Here is a 23,469-nt window from a genome sequence, read left to right as displayed (position 1 = left end):
CCCTGGTTCATAGGTGGGAAGGGTGGTTTCTGAAGGTGTTGGGTGAACCTGAGATAGAAAGACTGGAAAAATACAGGATCATCAGTAGCCCTCCTGGGCTTCCCTGCCTTCCTCCTGCCAAACCTAGGAAGGGAAAGGGGAGGAGAGGTGGCCAGCCTCTGGGGGTGGCCAGCGCTCCCATGTTCCCCTCGCCACAGCTGGGAACACTAAGGTTCCCTTAGGAGCCGCGGCTGGGGCACACGCCACACAGTCACCTGACGGCTGCTGGTTATATTGGGCACCAAGCGTCAGGCACTCCTTGGCCTGGCTTTAAATAGCCCGCTGGGAAGACTGGCTGGGGACTGGCTAGAATGCGCATCCTCCTCTTTAGAGAACAGGAACCCCCTGTTCCCCCACCTGCTCCATGAAGGTTCAGTCGCGGGCTTATGATCCAAATGACAAGAGATCAACGGCAAAACAAAGGGGGTCCTGGGGTTCCTCTCCAGCTCTCTGGGGGCAGAAGAGCCACGTCCAATGGTCCCACTTCCGCTCACTGTGTGACAGGATATCGTCTGAGTACCCCTGGGTCAGACCCCAGGGCTGGGTGAGGCTGGCCATGCCTGGCTGGCAAATTCAGCCTCCAGTCAGCCTCCTAGGGAAGCCCTGGGCACAAAGCTATGCCACTATCCACAGCCGCAGCCTGCTGCTGCTGGGAACTGACACTTTTCCCAGCTGGGGGCCGGGGTCCACCCGGCATGAGTCTGCAGCTCTCCCACTTTGCAGACCCTGGAGGCTGGCCAGAGCTCCTCAGCAACAAACCCCACTTTTCCTGCACCAGTAAATTTAGCCTCAGTCCAACCATCTTCCTCCCTGTTCTGGCGAGCACGACCCCAGGCCTCCATGCCACTTCTCGCTCATAAGGAAAAGCTCTTCCTCCCTGTTCTGGTGAGCATGACCCCAGGCCTCCATGCCACTTCTCGCTCATAAGGAAAAGCTCCCCCCTGCTACCTCTCCCTGCCCTCGTCCTCTTTTAAGGAGTGTCTCTGCTGGGCTACACGAGGCTGTGTAGGCACAGTGCCAATCAAGCTGAAAACGCCAGACCAAGTGCAGACAGGGAGGGGAGAAAGGCAGCCGAGCTCCTGAACCATGCACCAACTGTCCCGTAAGGGACACTGTCAGCATTGTCGTCCCTCTAAGAATGACGGAACCTGGAAAGCTAGGAGGTACCGGACCAAGAGGGGACCACTCTCCTTGTGCAAGCCTGCTCCACCTGGCCAGAGGGAATGTCCCATTCGGTCTGACCAGAGGGGACAGTCCTACGCTCAGGCTGGCTAGGCACACAAGACCTGTACCTGTGGTGACAAGGACTCCAGGTAGTCTCAAAGGGCCTGGTGTGGCCCCGGCCTGGTGGTGATATGCTGATAAAAGCAGCTTCAGATCCACAACGTGGGCTGGGGCTGGCCGAGCATAGCCAGTTGGCTTCCAGGGGCCTCTGGGCCCTGGCTGCTATACTGAGCCCACTGCAAGGGCAGTGCCCTCAGGGGGGCTGCTCCTGGCTATCTTGCTGGTCTAAGCTGGAGACAGGCCTCCATGGGGAGATATCGTGGGGCACCAGTGGGGGCCTCAAAACATGGGCATCTCATTCCATATCAGAGACATGAAGCAACCTGTTCATGTCACAAAAGGAAGAAGTGGAAGTGGCATTCAAGGAGGGGCAGTTGAAAACACTAGAGCAGGCCGGGCGCGGTGGCTCAAGCCTGTAATCCCAGCACTTTGGGAGGCCGAGACGGGCGGATCACGAGGTCAGGAGATTGAGACCATCCTGGTTAACATGGTGAAACCCCGTCTCTACTAAAAAATACAAAAAACTAGCTGGGCGAGGTGGCGGGCGCCTGTAGTCCCAGCTACTCGGGAGGCTGAGGTAGGAGAATGGCGTGAACCCGGGAGGCAGAGCTTGCAGTGAGCTGAGATCCGGCCACTGCACTCCAGCCTGGGCCACAGAGCAAGACTCCGTCTCAAAAAAAAAAAAAAAGAAAACACTAGAGCAGGCCCCTGGCAGAGAAGGAAATACAGAAGGTACATGCCGGCTGCCATCTTGCTTCTGAAGGATTATGAGGCAGAAGAGGTGGCAAGGTCTAAGTGACCACAAGTGGGACTAAGTGGGGGCCAGCAGGGAGTCCGACCTTCTGCAGTAGGGTGGGCTGCCTCAGCAGGCGGGGGTTCCCCACCATCCTGGGTGCTCATGCAAACGCCACATGGCCTCAAGGATGGCCGCAGGCCAAGTGCAGGGTGGAGGGCTCCGTTCGATGACCTTCACGGTGGTTCTAAACCAGCTCTGCCAAGGCAGCAGCACTGGGAGTGACCAGCCTCACTGACTGCAGCCATCCCAGCGAGAACCGGCTGAGACCCGGGACGAGGCAACGATCATTACAGGGGCACGAGCCCCTGGCCACCAGTCCCCACCACCACCCTGGATTAGAGCAACTGCCTTGGTGAACTGGATCAGGCTGGGTTGGGACAAGGCTGTCTCTGGCCCCTCTCTAAAGAGGCACCAGCTCCCTCATGCCCACAGGAGAGGCAGAAGGGGAAAGCGGCTCAAAGACACAACAGCCCGACAGCCTCAGCCTGGAGCTGCACCTTGGGCTTCTTGGGCACCCTGAGACAGAGGCTCTTCTGGGGCAGGGGTGGGAGTGGAGAAGACTTTCCTAGTCAGGCCAGAGAAACACATGAAGCCAGCAGGGGAAGGGCTGGCTTGACATCCTGGGCCTCCTGACCTCCTCCCAACAGACAGGACAGAAACCCTGGCAAAACCTGGAGGGACACGGTGCAGCCTCCTGCCTCCGGCAGAACACGCATGAGTGCAGAAACTGGGCTGGTGGGAGAGGCTGGGCAGCCTGGGAGACAAGCGGGGGCAGTTTTCACCTCTGACTGACCCTGGCCAGAAGCCCCATGAACCTGCTCTTGGGAGAACCTGCTCCTTCTGTCCCCACATTGATGGAAGGCAAGATAACCAGTTTGGCATCCTATGCCAGTCTCCCCACCCCGAGGGGACCCGGGTGCCAGCAGGGAGCTATGACAGTCCCAAGCACCCAGGCAAAACCTAGGAGTGGTACCTCAAGACAAGGGAATGGAACAGCGAAAACAGAAACCACCACCAGCCTCAGCCTTGGCTGGCAGCCCCCAAAGCAAGCCCTTGGTCTCACTGTCCTCACCGGTTTTCTCCACCCTGAGCTGTGTCAGCTGGGTGGGGACTGAGGGCCACCACTAGGTGGAAGTCACCAGGGGTGCAATGTGTGAGACCTGACAAACTTGTTCTGCGGGCTGTGGATGGGTACGAGGGTGGAATCTCAGTGCTGCGGCGAGTGTGGGGCCAGCTGTGGAGGCTCCAGGTGTCCTCTCTGCCCCAGCACAGCCCGGCAGGAGGCCCGACAGGAAGCCAGCGCAGCATGGCCGCCACCGACTTCGTGCAGGAGATGCGTGCTGTGGGTGAGAGGCTGCTGCTCAAGCTGCAGAGACTGCCCCAGGCTGAGCCCGTGGAGATCGTGGCCTTCTCAGTCATCGTCCTTTTCACAGGTTAGTTGGGGCACTTAGAGCTCTATGGCTCTCCCTGGCATCTGGGAGCAACCACACCATGGTGCCAGCCACAGGGCTGGCAGAGGTGGCAGGTGTCTCCCGGATCAAGGAAGAAAACCAGTTGTCCTTTGGGGGAAGCCAAGGGAGTTCCCTCATCCTCTCATATGCTGCTTGGGTGATGGGTGGTGCTGGGGACTGGGCCCCGCAGTACCCTGGGATCCCAAACACGGGGATGATGGGAGCCAGGCTTGGGCAGCAAAACAGAAGATACAACATGGAGGAGGTTGGCCCTGGCGGCTGGCATGGGGACCGTCAACACCTCTCACTAGCCTCTCGGGTCTTTCTGACCACTCCACCAGACCTGTGGGGGAAAGACCCTGGCATGCAGTGGGTTTCTCTGGGAGGAGGACGGGCATCCTTTCTCTCCCCAGCCTGAGTCCCGTGCTCTCACCCGGCCCTCCAGCCACTGTTTTGCTGTTGCTGCTGATAGCCTGCAGCTGCTGCTGCGCTCACTGCTGCTGCCCTGAGCAGAGAGGCAGGAAGGTCCAGGTGCAGCCGACACCACCATGACGGACAGGGGATGGCTGAGGAGAAGCTGGAGAGATGACCAACGCTATGACACAGGCCATCAGCCTGGCCCTGCAGCCCTCACCCCTCAAGACCAGGCTCCCCTGGCCCCAGCTCTGGCCCGGCCCAGGTACCTGGACACTGACAACTTGAGCCCTACCAAGGAAACCAGGGCTGGTATAGGTGCAAACCTCTCATCTGCCAGTGGACACTGGGTGCTGGGGAGTCAGCTGTTTCAAAGACTGGGCCAACTGCCTGGGCTTCTTCACCTACCTGCACTTTTTAACAAAACAAGGAAGTAGGGGTCCCCATACCTTGATGGAAAACAGCCCCCACCTGTGGGCAATTGGCCCTTGGGGCTCTGCTGATCCATGCCAAAGAGGAGCAAGGCAATCAGAGGGGCTTTGTGCAATAGCTTCTGCATCCGAGCTCCTGCCAGAGCGTAAGCATGTCAGTGTTCTAGTCCAGTATTTGCCGGTTTCCAAGTAAAAGCTTTTGTGTTATGTTTCTGCGGTGCCGGACTCCCTGAGGTTGGGCTGGGCTCTGTGCATCGGGAGGGGGTATAGCTGGTGCCTGTCCTTCCCAGGCCTCTGCTTTCCCTGTGCCCACAAAAGCTGGAAAACCACGCAGAGAAGCATGCCACACAGGCGGTAACGCCACGGGACCCGTGGATGGTGCCATGACATTCCTGTCGTGCATCAGCTGCTAGTGAGCTCTGCCAGGCCGAGGCACTACTCTGCAGAGTGGCAGAGAGTGTGTTTGCCCAAAGGCAGGAGCTAGGCTCGGGAATGGCACTTCAATCTGTTCACTGCCTGCACCTTTGGCTTGCACACCCCACACTTTCCAGAGAACTTTCCAGGTAGAGCTACGAACCCAGGAGTGAGGGGAGGCTCCAGAAATGCCAATGGGTCCAGACAGAGCATCCTGAGGTGCCTCCCGGGGGCTTCCCCAGAGCCACGAGAAGTCTGTGTTTTTCACATGCTTCCATCATCTTGGCCTGCGTAGCTGTGCTCTGGCACCTGGGAGCAGAGCCCTGTCTACCTGGGAAACATGTCATGGAGAGGGGAATGCCAGCCACTGTCACACCCCCGCCATTTCCAGCTGGCAGTCCAGGCCACACTGGCAATAGCAGGCAGGGAGGGGAAGCTCTCACCCTCTGGTTTCACTTTCTAGTGTCCACGGACTTGTCTGACAGGTTTAGGTTAAAGACCTGGAGAGTAAATGTTTTCATACAAAAGAAAAGAAATTCAAAAATTTGCCCATTCTCAGCCCCCTCCAAAGAACAGGACTCAGAATGATGATGATGATGATGATGATGATGATGATGATGATGATGAAGATGGCTAAATTTACTGAGGGGTTACACATACTCAGCATGTCTTCAGCATTTTGGTGCAGATAAACTCATTTACTCATCATAGTACCTCCACGTTGAAGATACCACTGTTACCCCCATTTTAGAGATGAGGAAACTGGGCCTCAGCAATGCTGGGTGACTTGTCTAAGTTCAACCAGCTGAAAAGCAGCAGAGCCTGCCTGAGTCCAGCCTATCTGGCTCCAGAGCCTCTGCTTACCACACCCAGGGCTCCAAGACCCAGACCTTGGCCTCCTGGATGCAGGACAGATAACGCTCTAATCCCATTATCCTCCATCGACCAACCCTATACCCAAAACACCCACACCCCAAACTCTGTCTCAAAATAACCTTCACAGGAGTGGGTGGGACCCAACAGGTAAGAGCTGGGGTGGTGCCCAATGAGGTATCCCTCCCAGAAGAAAAACACAGGGGAGTGGATGGACAGGAAACCCCGCATTTTTCATTCCCAGCAGCAAGGGCTGGGGGGTCTCCGGAAGCCTTCTGTTTGGGAGATGGTCAACAGGGAAGCAGCCTGGGTAACTTTTCCATAAGCCAGTTTTCATCAGCATAAGAATAGCCCTGCTCCAGGGCAGCTGAGGCTGAGGCCCTTTGCTAGAAAATATTCTGCTTCCCCAGCCCAGCTGCTCGAGGTGGGAACCACAGACAGCCCCGGACATGGACAGGCCGAATGGCCGCTCCAGGGCAGGCGGTACACAACTGCTAAGTCCACACAGGATTCGGTCTCTGCCCTCACAGGACTCACTCCTCTCTGCTCCTTCGCCAACTGGCACACACCGGGCCCAGTTCTCAGGCCAACTCCTTCGTAGGCTTCAAACCCACTGAGATTAACCAGACCGGCTCTCCGACAGTAGCCCGGCCCACTCCAAGAAGCAGCTTCTCGTGCCAGTCTTCCCTAGGGAAGATGGGCATGGAAAGGTGGCAGCAGTTGCCCGACTGTGGGAAAGAATAAACAGAAAGATGTTGCAGACCTGGGCAGCCTGAAGATGGGTGGGAGCCATGGAAGGGGTGGCCATCAGGCTGGTTTCAGGTTCAGAGGACGTCTGACTTGGCCACCACCTCTCTGTTCCCGCCACTGTGCCATCCTGGACCACGCTGCCATCAATGCTTACCTGTGGTCACTGCAGCAGCATCCTAAGAGGTCCCCACAAACATCTGGCCAGCCTCTTCATGCCCACCCCCAGCTGTGCCCTCCGCTTCCACCACAGGGCAGGCTGCTCTTGGCTCCTCAAAAGGGCTGCACTCTACTCTGAAGACCTGTGTGCCGTACTGTCTGTACATCATGCCTGATTAAAAGCTACAATCGTGGCTCCTGCCTGTAATCCCAGCACTTTGGGAGGCCGAGGCAGGCAGATCATTTGAGGTCAGGAGTTTGAGACCAACCTGACCAACATGGTAAAACCTGTCTCTACTAAAAATACAAAAAAATTAGCTGAGTGTGGTGGTGTGTGCCTGTAGTTCCAGCTACTCCGGAGGCTAAGGCAGGAGAATTGCTTGAACCCAGGAGGCAGAGGTTGCAGTGAGCTGAGATCATGCCACCGCACTCCAGCCTGGGTGACAGAGTGAGATTCTGTCACAAATAAACAAACAAACAAAAAACTACAACAGACCAGCACAGTATATCACATGCATGTAATCCCAGCACTTTGGAAGGCCACATGAGGTAGGATCCTTGAGTTCCGGAATTTGAGACCAGCCTGGGCAACATGGGGAGACCCTGTCCCTACAAACATAAAAAAAAATTAGCCAGGCATGGTAGCACACACCTGTGGTCCCAGCTACTCCTGTGGAGGCTGAGGCAGGAGGACTGCCTAGGCCATGACAGTGCCACTGCACTCTAGCCTGAGTGACAGAGCAAGACCCTGTCTCAAAAAAAAAAAAAAAAAAAAAAAGACAATAAAGCCACGGATACAAGAATCTCATTAGAAAAACTTGGCAGAGATATATGTAAGTTTTCTCCCAGCCGGGCATGGTGGCACACAACTGTAATCCCAGCTACTCGGAAGGGTGAGGCAGGAGAATCGCTTGAACCTGGGAGACAGAGGTTGCAGTGAGCCGAGATCACCACTGCACTCCAGTCTGGGCTACGGAGTGAGACCCCGTCTCAAAAAAAAAAAAAAAATTATCCAATTGGGGCCGGCAGTTAATTGAAAGAGCTGGTCAAAGCAACTTTCGTTAAAGAGCACCTAAGTTCTCTAAACATCTATTACTTTTTTACATATCTCACATTAAATGGAAATATACACACACCTATTCCCTGGCCGGTCTTCCTGGCCTTTTCTCTGAGTGTGGGCTTGCCAACCAGAGTTCCTGTATTGTTATTTTCTAGTTTTGGTTTCTTTAAAGCAGAACAAAAACTTAAAGTCATCGGAACTTAAAGGCAAAGGAATCTGGGTGTGAAAGCCTTCTGGGTTTTTACAAAATGTCCCCAATGTTTAGTTATCGTGTCTGCATCTTTTTCAACAGGAACATTATCTGAGTGATTCCAAAGTCATCCCAAAGTGGTCAACAGGTATTTCTAGAAACAATTTCTTTCTCCACTCGCTCTGAGGTGCTTTAGAGCTCAGACTGTGTGCTGCTGGATTCAAACTCCAACTCAGTTACTTACTAGCTGATGACCTTGGCTAAGTTATTTAACCTGTCTGTGCCCGTTCCCATGTAAAATTGGGGTTTCAGCTGTTATTGTTGCTTCACTGGTTACTGGGATGTTAAATTCAATTATGTAATTACAAGTACAACTGCCATGAACAGGTTTGGGAACCAACACCTGACTCTTGATAAGCATCTGACTTAACTGACAGAGCTGCACACACCGGGTGAGCTAGAGACTGGCCCACTGCTGTGAGCATTCAGCATGCCAAGGGCCTTAGTCAGTAAGTTTCACACAAGGAAACGGAAAACATCAGGTAACCCGGGTCAGCGACGCCAATGATAGTTAAGAACGACTGTTCTAAATCTGCCACCATCTGTCATCCAACCCTGGCCACACCTGGGGAGAATCACCTGGGGATGTGTAAACAATACGACGTCCTGGCACCCCCACAGACTGATGTAAGTGGTACCAGGTGGGGCCTGGGCATTTCTAAAAGCTCCCAGATCTTTACCAGCTGTGATAAGCACCCGAGGGCTAGAAGGTGAGCGCTTGGAGGGCAGGGCCCGCCTCTCTGATCTCACAACTGGACACACAGTGCCTGTTTCCTGGCCACAGTGGGCCCTCACATCCTAGCTTTTAAAGGAGTAAATGGTGGCCATTAGGTTTCAAGCACCAGGGCACAGGCTTGATTCTCTCTTCCCAGCTTCCCTATTGTGACAGTGGGCAGAAACCAACCACACAATGTTGCTTAGGCTGTGCCCGAGGGGCAGACAAAGGCACCAATGGGAAGCCTCAGCGGGGAGCAACCCTTCCCCCAGAAACAGTTCCAGGAGGCACCAGGCGCCACCCAGGGCTGCAGTTAATCATTCACCCCACAACACAGGAAGTGAGCCCTACACCAGTCCCAGCCCCAGGGCTTCCCGAGCTCAGGGCAAGTCCGCAGTCCACACATCATCCAGACAGAGGACAGCCCAGCCCAGCCACAGGTGAGGTGGGCCGATGGCCTGGGGCAAAGGCCCTCGGTCCAGTCTCTTCCCCGTCCACCCCAAGTCTGACTTCTCTCAGGAGGGACTCATGAACACGTGCACTGAGCTCCCCCAAAATGACATCACACAAGGGCAGAAAGGAGCCAAAGGGGGAACGTGAAAGGCAGAAAGGGAGCTGTGGTTGCCAGGCAACCAGTCCTAGCCCACCTTTGTTTGCTTTGGTGATAGCAACGAAGGTCTGGTCAGGGCCGCTTGGCCACACTCACGCCTTTTCCTCTCAACAGTTGCTTCTTTGAGTCAGGGTGCAGCTCTGGTCACCTGACGGCCTCTTCAGCTCAGCCTCCCGCAAAGTGTGAGCCTGAAGGACCACCCTGAATTGCCCTTGTAGGACCCAGAAGAGCTACCAGCAGAATCGGGTAATGGCTCCCTCCTCCTTCACCCGGGCTGCCCTCACCTGGCTATGGGCTTGCAGTCTGTGATAAGGAGCTCCACTTCTAGAAGACTGGTAAGTTCTGTTCTCAGCTGCTCCAAGGAGCCTACCAAGGCCTCAGCTAGAGTTGGCCACTCCTTGGCTCCTATACACTCTCTTGAATGCCTCCCAAATGTTTAGCAGTTGGTGCAGGAAAAACAGTGAGGCTCTATCGTGATGCCTTTTAGATTTTAGCCAAGTAGGTTTCAGGGATGAGAGAGAGTCCTTGCTCACACTTGCTACTCAGGAAAGAAGGACTGGAGAATCCAGGGGCAGCCCCCAGGAAAAATCCAGAGCCCCACTCCTTGCGCCAGTCCTGGCTCCTGTATCTAGAGCAGGGGAAATGCCATTTGCTGCTGGCTGCAGGCATCGAGCACAGACTCCAGCCCTTTCATGTCCCGTGGCCGCCAGGCGGGCCGGCTGCTCACAGAAGCTGCTACAGAGGCTGGAGTCAGCGGGCAGAGCATAGGGCCTGGGACAGGGCCTGGGAGGGCTGCCTGCGCTCAGGTCCTCTGTCCCTCTTTTCCAGATTCTCATGGACCAACTGGTATTCAAAGAGACAATCTGGAATGATGCGTTCTGGCAGAACCCCTGGGACCAGGGGGGCCTGGCAGTGATTATCTTATTCATCACCGCTATCCTGCTTCTCATCTTATTTGCCATCGTGTTTGGTTTACTCACTTCCACAGAAAACACTCAGCATGAAGAGGGTGAAGAGGAGTGACCTGACTTCCTGGAGACTGAGACGGCAGCAGGGGAGGCAAGCTGACCTGCCCCATTCTGGTGGTGGGCCCCTCCGCGGTCCCCTCTGGCTCAGGGGCCAGGCCCTGGTGTCTTCCTTTCCCACCAGGAAAGAGTCTAGTAAAATATTCCATCTGGCTTAGGGTTGGTCAGACTAGTAAGATGGGGAGGCTGGTCTGAGACCAATTCTGGCTCCTTGATCCTATTGGTTTTCGGGTTCCCCGACCAGAACCCTAAAAGCACATGGAGAGGACGGCTCCACTGCCTCAGATGGAAGGAGCGATGGCTAACAAGGTTTTCTAACAGGCTCACAGGCCCAGCCAGCAATTTCACAAATCCTTGACAGAGAAAGACACAACCAAATGAAGTAAAAATTCCTTTACAAATCTGCTAACTTGTGAGAGCTCATTTTTAATCCAGATAGAGCCACCAGAGCAAGCTTCCCGAATAAAGCCTCACCAGGGCCTGCACAGTCTGGTCTGTCTCCAGCCATCTCGCCCACCCCACCCCGCCCTGCCCCTGGGTTCTCAGTGTGTCTTTTGGTTCTTGAATATGCCGTGTTCTCTCCCACCACAAGGCTTTTGCGCATGCTATTCTCATTGACTGGGATGCTCTCCCTCACACCACACTTGACTCCATGGCCTAGTTAGTCCTTCCTCATCCTTCATATCTCAGTTTGAACCTGACTCCCTCAGGTAAATCTTCCCTAACCCTCGAGGATTAGGGTAAGGCCACCTGTTTTATACTCTCGAAACACCATTTACAGGACTTATATGTCTTTTTTGTTTATTTGTTTATGAGACAGAGTCTCGCTCTGTCGCCCAGGGTGGAGTGTAGTGGCATGATCTTGGCTCACTGCAAGCTCCGCCTCTCGGGTTCATGCCATTCTCCTGCCTCAGCCTCCCAAGTAGCTGGGACTACAGGTGCCCACCACCATGCCCATGCCTGGCTAATTTTTTTCATATTTTTAGTACAGATGGGGTTTCACCGTGTTAGCCAGGATGGTGTCGATCTCCTGACTTCGTGATCCGCCCGCCTCAGCCTCCCAAAGTGTTGGGATTACAGGCGGTAGCCACTGAGCCTGGCCTTTTTTTTTTTTTTTTTTTTGGAGATGGGGTCTCACTCCCGTTGCCCAGGCTGGAGTGCAGTGGCACAATCTCGGCTCACTGCACATTAGACTTCTGAGTTCACATGATCCTCCCATCTCAGCCTCCTGAGCAGCTGGGACTACAGGCGTGTGCCACCCATGCCTGGCTGATTGTGTGTTTTTTTGTATTTTTAGTAGAGACAGGGTCTCGCCATGTTGCCCAGGCTGGTCTTGAACTCCCAGGCTCAAGCGATCCTCCCGCTTCAGCCTCCCAAAGTGCTGGTATAACAGGTGTGAGCCACCATGGCCGGCTCTGGGACTTACATGTCTCTGCTGTGACTATCTGCAGTGCTCTCTTCCCCACTGGACCAAGCACGATAAAGCAGGGGACGGGGCTATTTCTGCCCACCAGTGTATCCCCCAAGTCCAATGTGCCTGGCACAGAGCTGGCATCAGTCAATATTTGTCGGCTGAATAAATGAATGAATGAGTAAACACACAGATAGACAAGAAGATGCTGGGCTGTTGGGCACCCCCAGCCCCAAGATCCCAGGAGATAACAGGGCCCAATTCAATCCAGGTCTAAACACAAGTCTGCTCTTTCATCTCAAAATGCCGAGGCCTCAAGCTGGAGGCTGCTTCAAACCTAATAACTGTTCCCTATGACACTAAAAGACACTCATAGTCATGAATAACCAAACACTGCTTTTTCAAGGTTATAGCCCAGAGAAAGTAGCTACAGACAGAGAAGAGAGGAAAACTGCTGGCTGCCACAGCCCCACCTCATTAGTTAACTGACCTGAGTATCTTTTTTGCTGGTCCCACTCCCATGCGCCTCAGACCCCACAACAAACCGACCGGAAACCTACAGCTTCCTTTGCAGAAATGTACCCACTTCTGCTGAGCCCACCCCACTGGCTCTGTCCCTCGCTGCCAGGTGCCTACCCCAAGGGAACGCTGGTGGGAGGCTGCTTCGACCTCAGCCTCCAACAAGAACTGTTCTTAGGGAGCAAATATCTGGTGGAGAAGGGGTTTTTTCTTTGTGCTACACACCAGTTACGAAATAAACAAACATTCACTTCTTCAAAGAACAGTAGCCAATACAGACATACCAGCAGTGTTTATTCCAGCCTGCTGCCTGGATTTCAGAATCGTCACATGTAGCAAAGGAGACACGTACAAGGCTGCACAAGAGGCAGCACGATGCTGTCACCTGGACTCCTTGGGTCCAGAGATGACTCGACCCCAGCCCCTGGCAACCAGGCCACTGATGCACTAAGAAGTCCCAGCTCCCCGGAAGGTGACAGGAGAAACAAAGGCAGAAGCCCTTGGGAGGACCTGTTCCCTTGCCTGGCAGACTAAGCAGACCCTGGGGACGGGCAGAGTTAACCCGCCAGAGAGCATTCCAGAGCCTCAGACAGCCCCGGAGTTTTTTTCAGCAAAAGGGACTCACAATGAACAGGAACACTTGGCCCTTTCATTCCTCACCAGAAATGGAAGCTCTACTCAAGAAGCCTAAGAAGGCCAAATTTAGCAACTCCCGTATTAATTGTGCTTGAAAAGGGCTCTGGTCGCAATGGCTGCAGGCAAGGGTGGTCCTGGCACTGCAGCCGACCACTTCTGCTGGGCGTGGTCTTGCCACAGAGGCCAAATTAGAGACGGCAGTTTGGAGAAGAAAATAGCTTCAGTCCAGAAGCCACCGACTCACTGGTGAACAGGAGGAGGTGGAAATAAAAACACACAGCCCAAAGAAAAGCTTCTCTGATTTCCTTGGTTTTTTCTTGCAAAAACCAAGATGGCCTAGGTGTATGAAAATGAGCATGCCACTGAAAATCAGGAGCCTCGCGTTTAGTGGCCTCAGTCTACCACAAGCTGCCTGACTGTGACCTCTCTGGACCTCGATTTATTCACCTCTAAGTCTGAAGCAATCATGTCAGCGTCATCCCCCGACAGGATCATTCCATGAGATGAGATGAATCCAAGAATTTTTTAGATCAAAATGTAAAGACTCCTCCTGGGTGTCTCTCACCCAGGCACTCATAGCTCCGCATGCCTGGACATGACCTGACTACACTGAGCAGCCCTTGGGCTCTTCCTGTGGCCCCTGCCCCATCGCCTGCGGATGCAGCTAAAACAGATGTGTGGGCTCAAAGCACATGACTCCCCGAAGTAAGCGGGGCCACAGGCTTCTGTGTGGGTCCTGGATAAGGGTGAGGACTACTCAAGTGATGCCAGAAGTCCCAGCTCGGTGGCACACGATGACCACAAAGCCGACAGCTCAGAGCTGGTCACATCCCTTGGAACTGAATGGCCTGCGAGGCCAGCCATTCCAGAAGAGGGTGGAGTGGAGGGAAGGATACCACTCAGAAGACTGAGCAAATCCCCACACTGCCAGAGATCCTGGGGACTCCAATAGAGAAGAGCAAGGTCCTGACTTCCACGCTGCCCAACACAACAGCCTTTGCAGGCAGGGGTCCCTTGGTAGCCTAAGGGCTGTCTTATGTCAGCTGCTTAACTAGGGGGGCCAGGGGAGTAAATGATCTCACTGACACTTTGCTCCACACACAAAATAAGTCACTTACCCCAGTTCTTCACAGAAGGTCACCAGGGCATCAAAGGCCAGGATAGTGGCTTTATCAGACGCTTTGTTCCCTCTCTTTTCCTGCGGACAAAAAATGACACCTTAGCAAATCTTACAGAATTGGACTACCTTAGAGGCACAAAAAGTAATGAGGAGGCCGAGCACGGTGGCTCACGGCTGTAATCCCAGCACTTTGGGAGGCTGAGGCAGGAGGATCATTTGAGGCCAGGAGTTCGACACCAGCCTGACCAACAAGGTGAAACCCCATCTCTACTAAAAATACAAAAAAATTAGCCAGGTGTGGCGGTGGGTGCCTGTAGTCCCAGCTACTTGGGAGGCTGAGGCAGGAGCATCGCTTGACCCAGGAGATGGAGGTTTCAGCAAGCTGAGATCATGCCACTGCACTCTGTCTCAAAAAAAAAAAAAAGTAACAAGGGAGAAAAATATTAAATGATAGTAATAAAGCCATTTACAAAAGTGTCCCCAAACCTGACTATTTATCATAACCCCCAGAATACTGAACTGAATTTTCTGGGATGAGCTTTTGAGAGTTTCCCAAAAGCTTCTCAGGAGGTTCTCATGCAAAGAGCCCACCGACTGGTATTTAGGAAGCACTATATAACATCACCTATTTTAATAATAGTAAACACATGCATAAAGGTTGTAAACAACATATATGAAATACATACTTCTGTGTATATTGGAGGGAGATATATTAATGTTAAGTGATTCTTTTTGACAACCTTAAAACATGAATTTAAAATACAATTTAAAATCTGTAATCCCAGCTGGGCGCGGTGGCTCACGCCTGTAATCCCAGCACTTTGGGAGGCCAAGATGGGCGGATCACGAGGTCAGGAGATTGAGACCATACTGGCTAACATGGTGAAACCCAGTCTCTACTAAAAATACAAAAAAATTAGCTGGGCACAGTGGTGGGGGCCTGTAGTCCCAGCTGATCATGAGGCTGAGGCAGGAGAATGGCGTGAATCCGGGAGGCGGAGCTTGCAGTGAGCCAAGATCACGCCACTGCACTCCAGTCTGGGCAACAGAGGGAGACTCTGTCTCAAAAAAAAAAACAACAAAAACAAGAACAAAAAACAAAAACCTGTAATCCCAGCACTTTGGGAGACTGAGGTGGGCGGATCACCTGGGGTCAGGAGTTCAAGACCAGCCTGGCCAACATGGTGAAACTCCATCTCTACTAAAAATACAAAAATTAGCCAGGCGTGGTGGCACACACCTGTGATCCCAGGTACTCAGGAGGCTGAGGCAGGAGAATCACTTGAACCTGGGAGGCGGAGGCTGCAGGGAGCTGAGATTGCGGCACTGCACTCCAACCTGGGCAACAGAGCCAGACTCCGTCTCAAATAAAATAATAAAGTAAAGTAAAATAAAATAATGCTTGACCTGCCAACTCAGAAACCTATGTGGGGTGGGGGTGGGCAGTCAACTACATCAGGATAGCAAGATTCCCAAGCCCTTCTGTTGGCACCCAAGGGGCCAGTGTGTACCCCTTGGATCACACAATCAGAAAACAGGAGGACTGAAAAGGTTTCCTGAGTCTCTATTTACCAGGGAGGCTGGGTGCAGCCCTGCCAGCTCATCCCTGAGCACAGCATCCCAGGTGGGGCAGAGCAGGATATGGCTGGGCAGGGCAGGTGGGCTCTGGAAGGTGCTAATGGTAGCAGATAGGGTGTTGCCTCCTGCCTGCAGGTAAGGAGCACCCTGAATGAATGGGCTGAGCCAGGCTGGCCACCAGGCCTGGACCCACAGCTCCTCTGGCTATGGACTAATATCAGAGCAGTGGCTTATGGGGAGTGGATAGCAGGAAGCTCTGAGGCCTGGCTCCTAGGCACAGGATAAAGCTGGGGGAAGGAGATGGTACTGTGAAGGCAGATAAAGGGACAAGAGCCTCAGGTTTCTGTCCCCCACCCCACGTCCCTGGGGCTTTCTAAGCCAAAGCCTGCAACTAATGTAAAAGAAAAAGCACTTAAGTTACCATCCACTACCAAACTCCCCCAAAGCCCCTCTCACAAAATCCAAATCATTTTCTCATCTCCACTCCTGCCTCCCCCAGTACAATAGAGTTTCCTGTTTTCTTTTTAAAATGTTGCCTACCACCTCCCCACCTGGGAAACCCAAGGCATGACTGCTGGTGGCTGGTGACAGGCACATAGCGGGCAAAGCCCCACCTCTGGTGGTGGGACGGAAGGAGGTGGGGGCACCAGTCCCTGCCACATCCTCAATCCGCACTCATCAGCCAGCCTTCCCTTTGGCTCCCACTAGCGGGGAGTATGGCAATAGCAAGTGGTCCCCACAGCTAAGCAACAGCTCCTGGCCTTCCCACCAGGAAGACCTCTGCACCCTTATCCAATTGAAAAGATAGTCTCACCTTGGGCCAGGAACCACTATTAGGTGAGGAATGGGCACTATACATTTCAAATGTGGACACTTGGTCAGGGCAGTGGAACTCTAAAGATGGCAGCCAACTTCCTTCCTTACCCACTCCTGGAGGTAATTCCCCTGTTAGTGACCGAAGCTCTGGTGCAGCTCTGCTCAGAGACTGTTCCTGCCTTCACTCTGTTACAAGCTTGTCTATGGACTTGTGGCCGAATCAACTAGCAGAACAGTGAGCATTTGTGAGTGATGTGATTATGCATCACTGGCCTTTTTTGTGTACATATCTATTTGCCAACATATCCTTTTAAAATACTATGAATTATTTAATACAGAAAAGGAAAAAAAAAAAAAAAAAAAAAGCCCAGGCGTGGTGGCTCATGCCTGTAATCCCAGCACTTTGGGAGGCTGAGGTAGGTGGATTACTTGAGGTCAGGAGTTTGAGACCAGCCTGGCCAACATGGTGAAACCTGTCTCTGCTAAAAAATACAAACATTAGGCCGGGCGCGGTGGCTCACGCCTGTAATCCCAGCACTTTGGGAGGCCGAGGCGGGCGGATCACAAGGTCAAGAGATCGAGACCACGGTGAAACCCCGTCTCTACAAAAAATAGAAAAAATTAGCCGGGCGCGGTGGCGGGCGCCTGTAGTCCCAGCTACTCGGAGGCTGAGGCAGGAGAATGGCATAAACCCGGGAGGTGGAGGTTGCAGTGAGCCGAGATTGCGCCACCGCACTCCAGCCTGGGCGACAGAGCGAGACTCCGTCTCAAAAACAAAACAAACAAACAAACAAACAAAAAAACCAAAAATACAAACATTAGCAAGGCGTGGAGGCGAGTGCCTGTAATCCCAGCTACTTGAGGGACTGAGGCATGAGAATTGCTTGAACCTGGGAGGTGGAGGATGCAATGAGCCGAGATTGCGCCACAGCACTCCAGCCTGGATGACAGAGGCTCTGTCTCAAAAAAAAAAAAAAAAACACAAAAACCAGACACTGATATCTGAGACATCGTCCATTGAGTGTATGCTTTGGGCAGGTAACTCATCCCCACCAATACACACAAACGCACACAGATTCTGTACCCCCAACTTCCCAATATGTTTACAACACAATTTATTATTAAGTACATATTTTCCTTATTATGATTATGTCAACAGAGTTCACAGCTAAACCGAGTGATTGCATTGTTATATTTGCCGTGATCACATTTCCTTTCTTGTGTAACTGTGTTTCCCCTGAAATAGCTTTGTTTTTCTCCATTTACTTAGATTTCAGTATGTCATTAATTCACCTCTAACTGTCCTAACATAATGAACAATTCATTTCGATAGGAGCCAGAGATGCCAGCTTCCACTATGGTTTTTGGAACCTACCTTCCTGGAGTCTTCTGCCCCCTAGTGCAATCTGGACCAGGTTTCCCTAGGCCTAGGACACAGCTATCTTTCCGGACTAACCTCCAATATCGTCCTGCGCCAAGACTCACTCCTGGGTGAGTCTCCATCTTTGCTTTCTAGGTTTACTGCCTCTCTACAATGGAGAACATCCTTTAATAGCTTCTGAGACATACCAGGGGAAAGTTTCTAAACCTTTGTATCTGAAGATGTCTTTTTTTTTTCCCCAAGTTTCCACATACAGCATTTCGAATTATTTATTTATTTATTTATTTATTTATTGGAGATAGGGTCTTGCTGCCCAGCCTGGAGTGCAGTGGCACGATCATAACTCACTGCAGTGTTGAATTCCTAGGCTCAAGCAATCCTCCTGGCTCAGCATCCTGAGTAGCTAGAACTATAGGTACACATCACCATGCTCAGCTATTTTTTTATTATTATTATTTTTTGAAACAGGGTCTCACTCTGTTACCCAGGTTGGAGTGCAATGGTATGATCTCAGCTCACTGCAGCCTTGACCTCCTGGACTCAAGTGATCCTCAAACCTCAGCCTCTCGCGTAGCTAGAACTACAGGTGCACACCAACACACCCAGCTAATTTTTAAATATTTTGTAGAGATGAAGTCTTATTACATTGCCCAAGCTACTCAAACTCCTGGTCTCAAGAGATCCTCCCATGTCATTCTCCTGAAGTGTTGGGATTACAGGCATGAGCCACCTCACCCAGCCTAAACTTGAGCATGTTTAAACATGTCATTTCATAAATTTTTCTGGGAACTTTCTTTTCATATTATTTGCTTTTCATATCCTTTGTTCAAGCGATTCTCCTACCTCAGCCTCCTGAGTAGCTGCGATTACAGGCGCCCACCACCACACCTGGCTAATTTTTATATTTTTAGTAGAGTCGGGGTTTCTCCATGTTGGCCAGGCTGATCTGGAATTACTGGCCTCCAGTGATCCATCCACCTTGGCCTCCCAAAGTGCTGAGATTACAAGCATAAGCTCCCGTGCCCAGCCTTTTTTTTTTTTTTTTTTTTTTGAGACAGGGTCTCACTTTGTCACCTAGGCTGGAGTGCAGCGGTGCGATCTTGGCTTACTGCAACCTCAACCTCCTAGGTTCAAGTGATTCTCCCACCTCAGCCTCCCCAGTAGCTGGGATTACAGGTGTGCGCCACCATGCTTGGCTAATTTTTGTATTTTTTGGTAGAGACAGGGGCTTCACTATGTTGGGCAGGATAGTCTTGAACTCCTAACCTCAGGTGATCTGCCTGTGTTGGCCTCCCAAAGTGCTGGGATTACAGGCATGAGCCACTGCTCCTGACCCTAGAGCTTGTTTTCTCTTGATGAGATTTTAGTTTTCTTCATCTAAATCAGTGGTTGTCAACCATGGCCACATATTCAAAGCAACTGGGGAGCTTTTTCTTTTGTTTTTTTTTGAGACCAAGTTTCGCTCTTGTTGCCCATGCTGGAGTGCAATGGCGCGATCTCAGCTCACTGCAAACTCTGCCTCGTGGGTTCAAGTGATTCCCCTGCTTCAGCCTCTCCCGAGTAGTTGGGATTATAGGCATGCGCAACCACACCCAGCTAATTGTGCATTTTTTTGGTAGAGACAGGGTTTCTCCATGTTGGTCAGTCTGGTCTCAAACTCCTGACCTCAGGTGATCCGCCCGTCTCGGCCTCCCAAAGTGCTGAGATTACAGGTGTGAGCCACCACACCCAGCCTACTAGGGAGCTTTTTGAAAAAACTCTTGTTAACAGCTTGTAACACTTATTCCTAGGTATTTTATAAGTTTTATTTTTGTAAATTAAGTTTTTTGTTTCTATTTCTAGGTATTTCTGGTACAGAGGAGAAAAGATACTTTTTTTTTTTTCCCTTGGCTCTCATCTGACTAGAGAAAAGCTACTAATCTTTCACCTATTTCTCGTATATTCAGCCAGTTTGCCAGGTTTTCTTACGAATTTGAGTAGATTTCTAGTAGGGTCTTTGTGTGTCTAGGCACAATGTGTTATCATTTCTACCTGCTGTTGTCTTCTCTCCTACTTTCGTTATCCTTGTGAATTTATATATATTTGTCCCTTTATTGTCATTTTGGTAGAGATTAGAAATAAGTACTTGGAGGCTGAACAAGGTGGCTCATGCCTGTAATCCCAACACTTTGGGAGGCCGAGACGGGCAGATCATGAGGTCAGGAGATCAAGACCATCCTCGCTAACATGGTGAAACCCCGTCTCTACTAAAAATACAAAAAAAATTAGCTGGACGTAGTAGTGGGCGCCTGTAGTCCCAGCTACTCAGGAGGCTGAGGCAGGAGAATGGTGTGAACCCGGGAGATGGAGCTTGCAGTGAGCTGAGATCACACCACTGCACTCCAGCCTGGGTGACTAAGCGAGACTCCATCTCAAAAAAAAGAAAAAAAAAAAAAGAAACCCCATATGTGCAAAAAATTGAAAAAAAAAAATTAGCTGGGCATGGTGGCACATACCTGTGGTCCCAGCTACTCAAGGTGGGAAGATTATTTATGGCCAGGAGTTAGAGGCTGCTGTGAACCATGACTATGCCACTGCACTTTAGCCTGGGTGACAGTGAGACCTTGTCTCTTAAAAAAACAAACAGAAAAAAAACAAACAAAAAAAGGCTGGGTGCAATGGCTCATGCTTGTAATCCCAGCACTTTGGGAGACCAAGGTAGGTGGATCACGAGGTCAAGAGATTGAGACCATCCTGACCAACATGGTGAAACTGTCTCTACTAAAAATACAAGAATTAGCTGGGCGTGGTGGTGCATGCCTGTAGTCCCAGCTACTCAGGAGGCTGAGGCAGGAGAATCGCTTGAACCCGGGAGACGGAGGTTGCAGTGAGCCAAGATCGTGCCATCGCACTCTAGCCTGAGTGACAGAGTGAGACTCTGTCTCAAACAAACAAAAAGAAAAAACAAAAACAAAAAAATCCAGTATTAAGATAATTTAAATATTTAAATATTTATAAAGGAAAAAGTCTAGCCTAGTTTGTGTAAGCTGCCTCCCTACCCAACATGCCATTTCCCCTTGCTATACTTACAGGTTGGGAGCAGCCTTCTCTAGCTTATACAAGCATCATCTGAGTTCAGAAATCAGCTTCACAAAACTAGAGAGTGGTGGGTCAGACTGAAAGACCTTCTACTGCCCAGGCCTTACCTGGAGTTTTGCTACTTCCTTCCTGATCAGGAAGCTGACTTGGTCCCGGTCATTCCTTGAGTAATAGAGACGGCACCAGGAAGGCTTCCCATCCCTGCCAGCCCGGCCAGACTCCTGGTAGTATCCAGCCATAGACTTGGCAATATTCCAATGAATGACAAACCTGTAGGATCCAAAGGGACAAGGAGCATGAGATGGTGGAGAAACTGAGTGTCCTTTGGAGGAATAATCATGAGTAGGAGAGCAGGGAGGCCAGCAGATAGGGAGGGAGAGGGATAGTCCCAGAGTTAGAATGGTTAAGACACTGGCAGCCCATCTCCCTTCTAGGAGTAGCCCAGGTAAGAGGCCACAGCAGGAGTTAAGGGGGGCAATCAGCACATATAAGGGACCAAAAAACTCAGCCAGGGCCCAGTGGAAAAAATACTGGACCTAAAGAAACAACATGAGGCTCTGCCACTTATGAGCACTGCAAATTTGAATAAGTTATTTGTAACTTCTTTGAAGTGGGAAAGGAATAATATTTATTAAATACCTACAATGAGTCAGTTTATATATGTCTTATTTGTTAGTCACCATCATGTGAGGTAGCCCATTCTCCAGAATATGAACTGGAGATTCAGAAAGGTAAATTTGTACAAGGCCACACAGTAAAAGGACAGCAGAGCTAGAATTTGGGCCTAGGGGTATCTGCCTTCAAAACTAGCTCTTAACAAGATACCACAGACCCAGGATTGGATTCGATTATTCTATGCTATTCCTATGCTATTCCATTCTATTCCATTCTATTCCATTCTATTCTATTCTATTCTGATGGAGTCTTGCTCTGTCGCCAGGCTGGAGTGCAGTGGTGTGATCTCAGCTCACTGCAACCTCTGCCTTCCGGGTTCAAGTGATTCTCCTGCCTCAGCCTCCTGAGTTGCTGGGACTACAGGTGTGCACCACCATGCCCAGCTAATTTTTGTGTTTTTAGTAGAGACGGGGTTTCACCATGTTGGCCAGGATGGTCTCAATCTGTTGACCTCGTGATCCACCTGCCTCAGCCTCCCAAAGTGCTGGGATTACAGGCATAAGCCACCATGCCCGGCCTTGTTTTTTTATTTTTTAAGACAGGGTCTTGCTCTGTTGCATAGGCTGGAGTACAGTGGCACAATCATAGCTCATTGCAGCCTCAGCCCCCTTGCCTCAAGCAATCCTTCCACCTCAGCTTCCCAATTAGCCAGGACTACAGGCACATGCCAAGATACCTGGCTAATTTTTAATTTTATAGAGATGGAGTTTTGCTATGTTGCCCAGGCTGGTCTCGAACTCCTGGGCTCAAGCAATCCTCCCATCTGGTCCTCCCAAAGTGCTGGAATTATAGGTGTGAACCACTACACCTGGCTGCAGACCCAGGGTTTGAACTGATTCTAAAGTCGGTATTCTTTAAAACTGTAGTGCACTATAAAATTTCTGCCCTAAGTCAGGGTTACTGTGAGGTTCACCAAGGCCATGTATGCAAACATGCTCCATAAATCATACAAGGTATTATTACTTGGCGTTAATCAGACCAAAGGGCTTCAGGCTGTAGCCCAAAATGCCTCTTGACGATCACGGCCAGGTAAAAAAGACTTCCTAACAGTTGCCAGTGTGGGGCTAGGAGGCTGGGATGCACCCCGACTCTTCTAGACTATTAGTAAGCAATAACAAGGAATTATGGTCCTAAGAGCCTTGCCTTTGACCTTCCACAGGGAGTAGCTTAAAATACAGTCACACATTACTTAATGATGGGGATACATATTGTGTATTTTTGTTTTGTTTTTGTTTGTTTGTTTGTTTTCTTGAGATGGAGTCTCGCTCTGTCGCCCAGGCTGGAGTGCAGTGGCCGGATCTCAGCTCACTGCAAGCTCCGCCTCCCAGGTTTACGCCATTCTCCTGCCTGAGCCTCCCGAGTAGCTGGGACTACAGGCGCCCACCACCACGCCTGGCTAGTTTTTTTTTTTTTTTTTTTTTTTTTTTTTTTTTTTTGAGACGGAGTCTTGCTCTGTCACCCGGGCTGGAGTGCGGTGGCCGGATCTCAGCTCACTGCAAGCTCCGCCTCCCGGGTTTACGCCATTCTCCTGCCTCAGCCTCCCGAGTAGCTGGGACTACAGGCGCCCGCCACCTCGCCCGGCTAGTTTTTTGTATTGTTTTAGTAGAGACGGGGTTTCACCTTGTTAGCCAGGATGGTCTCGATCTCCTGACCTCGTGATCCGCCCGTCTCGGCCTCCCAAAGTGCTGGGATTACAGGCTTGAGCCACCGCGCCCGGCGTTTTTTGTATTTTTTTAGTAGAGACAGGGTTTCACCATGTTAGCCAGGATGGTCTCAATCTCCTGCCCTCGTGATCCGCCTGTCTCGGCCTCCCAAAGTGCTGGGATTACAGGCTTGAGCCACCGCGCCCGGCCTGTTTTTGTTTTTTTTAAGACAGGGTCCTGGTCTGTTGCCCAGGCTGAAGTGCAGTGGCACGATCCCAGCTCACTACAACCTCTGCCTCCTGGGCTCAAGCAATCCTCCCACCTCAGCCCCTAAAGTAGCTGGG

The 23,469-nt window shown here is 51.4% G+C and overlaps 3 protein-coding genes across 5 annotated transcripts in view; 2 read left to right on the top strand and 1 right to left on the bottom strand.

Moving 5' to 3' along the window:
• The window catches only part of RECQL5 (RecQ like helicase 5), a 40,475-nt gene that overhangs the window by 10,060 nt on the left and 6,946 nt on the right, over nucleotides 1–23,469 (bottom strand). The window contains exons 7-8 of the mRNA XM_008011744.3: nucleotides 20,915–21,077; nucleotides 13,953–14,032 (exon numbers count right to left, since the gene is read on the bottom strand). Of these exons, the coding sequence (XP_008009935.2) occupies nucleotides 13,953–14,032; nucleotides 20,915–21,077 (243 nt within the window). The remainder of the gene's footprint in view (nucleotides 1–13,952; nucleotides 14,033–20,914; nucleotides 21,078–23,469) is intronic.
• On the top strand, nucleotides 3,426–4,222 carry SMIM5 (small integral membrane protein 5). Its single transcript, XM_037993472.2, has 2 exons — nucleotides 3,426–3,552; nucleotides 4,016–4,222. Exons 1-2 carry the CDS (start codon nucleotides 3,426–3,428, stop codon nucleotides 4,120–4,122), a joined length of 234 nt encoding a protein of 77 aa, XP_037849400.1. The 3' UTR covers nucleotides 4,123–4,222.
• Nucleotides 3,474–10,674, top strand: ERLN (endoregulin). Of its 3 annotated transcripts, none has more exons than XM_073005033.1 (3): nucleotides 3,474–3,552; nucleotides 9,358–9,578; nucleotides 10,072–10,674. In XM_073005033.1, exons 2-3 carry the CDS (start codon nucleotides 9,534–9,536, stop codon nucleotides 10,264–10,266), a joined length of 240 nt encoding a protein of 79 aa, XP_072861134.1. In that variant the 5' UTR covers nucleotides 3,474–3,552; nucleotides 9,358–9,533; the 3' UTR covers nucleotides 10,267–10,674. The 3 variants fall into 3 exon arrangements, with proteins under 3 accessions (XP_072861134.1, XP_008009934.1, XP_037849401.1); XM_008011743.3 differs by lacking the exon at nucleotides 3,474–3,552 and adding an exon at nucleotides 8,953–9,073 and having other exon boundaries at nucleotides 9,462–9,578; XM_037993473.2 differs by lacking the exon at nucleotides 3,474–3,552 and adding an exon at nucleotides 8,953–9,073.

Source organism: Chlorocebus sabaeus, chromosome 16, assembly GCF_047675955.1.
Source record: "Chlorocebus sabaeus isolate Y175 chromosome 16, mChlSab1.0.hap1, whole genome shotgun sequence".
Taxonomy (NCBI): Eukaryota; Metazoa; Chordata; class Mammalia; order Primates; family Cercopithecidae; genus Chlorocebus; species Chlorocebus sabaeus.
Note: the sequence above shows the minus strand (reverse complement) of the source record. Positions and strands in the feature narration are given on the sequence as shown.

Coding starts and splice junctions, on each gene's coding strand:
- SMIM5 (XM_037993472.2), top strand. CDS start 3,426: ATGGCCGCCACCGACTTCGTGCAGGAGATGCGTGCTGTGGGTGAGAGG. Junction 3,553..4,015: donor AGTCATCGTCCTTTTCACAG/GTTAGTTGGGGC, acceptor CCGGCCCTCCAG/CCACTGTTTTGCTGTTGCTG.
- ERLN (XM_073005033.1), top strand. CDS start 9,534: ATGGGCTTGCAGTCTGTGATAAGGAGCTCCACTTCTAGAAGACTG. Junction 9,579..10,071: donor GCTCCACTTCTAGAAGACTG/GTAAGTTCTGTT, acceptor CCTCTTTTCCAG/ATTCTCATGGACCAACTGGT.